The 3143-nt window shown below is 42.9% G+C and overlaps 1 protein-coding gene across 1 annotated transcript; it reads right to left on the bottom strand.

Annotated features, from left to right (window-relative positions):
• Nucleotides 1-377: 377 nt before the first annotated feature.
• Nucleotides 378-2840, bottom strand: LOC141520379 (disintegrin and metalloproteinase domain-containing protein 20-like). Its single transcript, XM_074232070.1, has one exon. It carries the CDS (start codon nucleotides 2717-2719, stop codon nucleotides 578-580), a length of 2142 nt encoding a protein of 713 aa, XP_074088171.1. The 5' UTR covers nucleotides 2720-2840; the 3' UTR covers nucleotides 378-577.
• Nucleotides 2841-3143: the final 303 nt, after the last annotated feature.

The raw sequence follows: 3143 nt of genomic DNA, 5'->3' as shown, positions 1-3143 counted from the left end.
TATAAACCATTCATCAAAAAATAGACCCTGTGAGATGAGGTGCAGAGTAGTGAGAGGGTAGGAGGAGAAACTACCAGTGCTTGGAACAGTTAAGAGTACTATAGTAGACTGATGTCACTGTTATGTGCTTGTGGCTCTAAGGCTATCAATAAATGCAGCTTCTAAGCCCATACTTTGTTTAGAATAGAGAGAGTGAGCACTTTTGAAGCTCTATCCTAGAAATGTCTGATTGTTGTAGTGATCTTACTCCTGCCCTGTTTGAAATGAGTGTCTTCTAGTAGGCATCAGGAGAGTGATGGTCACTCAGGGTTTATGGCTGTTAAAAGTAATTTGGTCTGACCCTTTCATTATAAAAAGAAACTAAAAATATTTTGGGAATCAATCCTAATTGTTTCAACTCCATGACAAAATTCCCTTCAGAAGCTTTATTTGATATTAGTTTGCAATGAATATTATTGATGCAGATGGATTTTTTCTTTTTTCTGAATAAGAATTTTTCTCTTATAGAGGATATTATCTGATATGGATAGATCCTTCCACTAGTTCCCGACTTTCTTTAAACAATGGCTTTTCCTTTCTAGATGATAAATGTTGACTTTCTTGCTAAACAGACAAACATTATTAAGATAAAATAAAAGCCAAGACAGAGAGAAGCTAGGCAGCAAATAATAAAAAATATATTTGCTTCCCATTTTGGAGGAGGGCCACTATCAATACTTCCACCAAATCCTCTTTTAAGACAGAATGGGGGATCCCATCCACTTAGGCAATGACAATTTTTCTTGTTGTTGCATATGCCATTAAAATTACACTTCTTGGCCGTACAATCATAATTCAGTACAGAATAATCAATACACTTCTTATTCAGGCAGATCTTTCCATGGTCACACACTGCACCATTTCTTACATATCTAGAATCCTTTCCCATATCAGAGTCTATTCCAATGCACATAACTCCATTCACATTAACTTGGAGTATCGTAGTGAATTCCTCCAAATTGGGAATCTGACTGACATTAGTACATTGCAGACTGCCACACAAAATATGCGTTGTATCACATTGCCTATATCTATGACCATCTAAATAACAGTTCCCAAACTGATCACCTATCATGTTTGCTTCTTTGTAGCAGATCAGGGGAGCGTCATAGGCTGTTTCACCAAAGATAGCTTTGCACTGTTGAACTCGATCACTGCAAATACTCTGATAGCAAACGGCATTTCTAGTACATGGAGTACCATCCTGCATATAAAAATCTTTCTGGCACAGTACTGAAGTTCCATTGCAGTACTCTGGAAGGTCACATGGTGTCCTAGGGGGTCTGCAAAGTGTTCCAGCTGGTGCAATCTTACAATTTACACAGCACAGTCCAAAAGCACAATCAGCATGGGGTCTCAGGGTACAACCTGGTTTACAACAAGAATCCTTACTACATTCTTTTACTGATCCACAGTCACATTCTTCTCCCTCTTCTACCACCTTATTACCACACAGCTTTGTAGGGGCAATCTTGTAAGGCTCTGGTGGATTTTTTAAACAATCTATAAACAGTTCACTAAATTGGTCAAAATAACTTTCATAACTACAGTTGCTAAAGACATCAGTTAAGCTGAAATTGGCATGCATGATACATTGCTCTTGTGCACAGTTACAGAAGTCATGGTCATGAATCATGCCAAGGTTATGACCAAGTCCATGGGCAACAGTGACAGAGAATTCCAACAAGTTATCCTCAACATATGCATCAATGCCAGCTGATTTTAAGTCGTGGCATATTGTACCAACATAAGCTAAACCTTTGTATATACCAAAGTTATAGCGAACAAAGAGGTGAGCAACATCATGTGGCAAGCGTTCATTAATTACTCGTTTCCAATGGGAAAATACATCCAAAGTTACATTTATGCCATTAGTAAAATTCACTAGGTTGCTATTTGTCCAGATCTCCACTCCACTCAAAATTATGTAAACATACATAGGATAATACAGGGAATCTACTATATTGACTATTTCTAATACTTGGTGTATCACTTCAGTTTTATTTTCCCAAGCATACTTATACCAAAAATTATCCACTACCACCATCAACTCCACAAACCTGGTTTGTGGCCACCAGTTGTCCTTGGGCCTTGCTCTAGGTATTGACTGTCCCAACCCATTTTTCTCCAAAGCCAGAAGATCAATTTCCTCCTCCACTAAGGCGCATTTCCAACCACGGCCTTTCCTTTTATTCTCCATTGTATAAACCAGATGCTGAAAAATGGGAGAGACCGGCAGGGGCTCTATTTCATAGTAAAGAGAGTTCACCTGCAGCATCCCCTGGAGACCCCCATGGCAGGTGCTGAGGGCAGCCAGGGAACCCAGGGCCCCTTCCACATAACCTTGGTAGTAGCAGTCTTTAGGGATGAAGGAGTGGTCCATTTGGACGGACCCTTGGTCAGTATAAGTAAAGACTGGCAAGTGCCTGGGCAGCAGGAACTTCTTAAGCTGCAGATGGACCACGTGCCTCCTGCCCCCGAAGTGCAGCACGTATGACAGATGCCCAGAGTTCTTCCCGTGATCAAGGCCACGAAGTTGGAAGGGAATCACCACCTCGGAGGAGCCGAAACGCCAACCGGGCCGGCGCTGGAGGCTGCAGACAGGGGCCAGGAGCGCCCCGAGCCCAAGCACCAGGAGAGGAGCCCTCAGGAGGATGGGCCGGGCCCTGGTCGGCCCCATGAGCAACGGAGGGAGTCACAAGGGTGGTCAACGACGGGAGACCTCGAAAGTGTCCGCTACTGCGGCTGCCCTGCCCTGGGAGACGCCTCTGGCCGCTGCTCTCGGACCTGGGCTTGCAAGACTGGCTGGAGGAGGTTGAGAATGAGGAACCGTTAGGCCTGGCGCGAGGAGGGATGGAGGAATGGGAAGAAAGTTTATGGAATTATCGGCTGGCGCTGTGGTTCGGTTCCAGAGCAGTGGCAGGGAGGAACTGTCTTGGGGTGCAGATTTGAGCCATCTATTTTGGAAGCATAGCTAGTGTGAGAATTTGTTTTACTTCTACTATGAGTATGTTTACAAGGATCTTTTTTTTCCTCTTGTTTCGGGGAAAGAAAATGATTATTTTCCTTAAAATTAATTTGAAAAAAGAAAGATTCCATAAAAA

This window comes from Macrotis lagotis, chromosome 4, assembly GCF_037893015.1.
Source record: "Macrotis lagotis isolate mMagLag1 chromosome 4, bilby.v1.9.chrom.fasta, whole genome shotgun sequence".
In the NCBI taxonomy this organism is placed as follows: Eukaryota; Metazoa; Chordata; class Mammalia; order Peramelemorphia; family Peramelidae; genus Macrotis; species Macrotis lagotis.
The sequence above is the reverse complement of the archived record's forward strand: the minus strand, read 5'-3'. Positions and strand labels throughout refer to the sequence as shown.

What these genes read in the sequence shown, in the direction of transcription:
- LOC141520379 (XM_074232070.1), bottom strand. Translation starts at nt 2,719, where the DNA reads ATGGGGCCGACCAGGGCCCGGCCCATCCTCCTGAGGGCTCCTCTCCTG.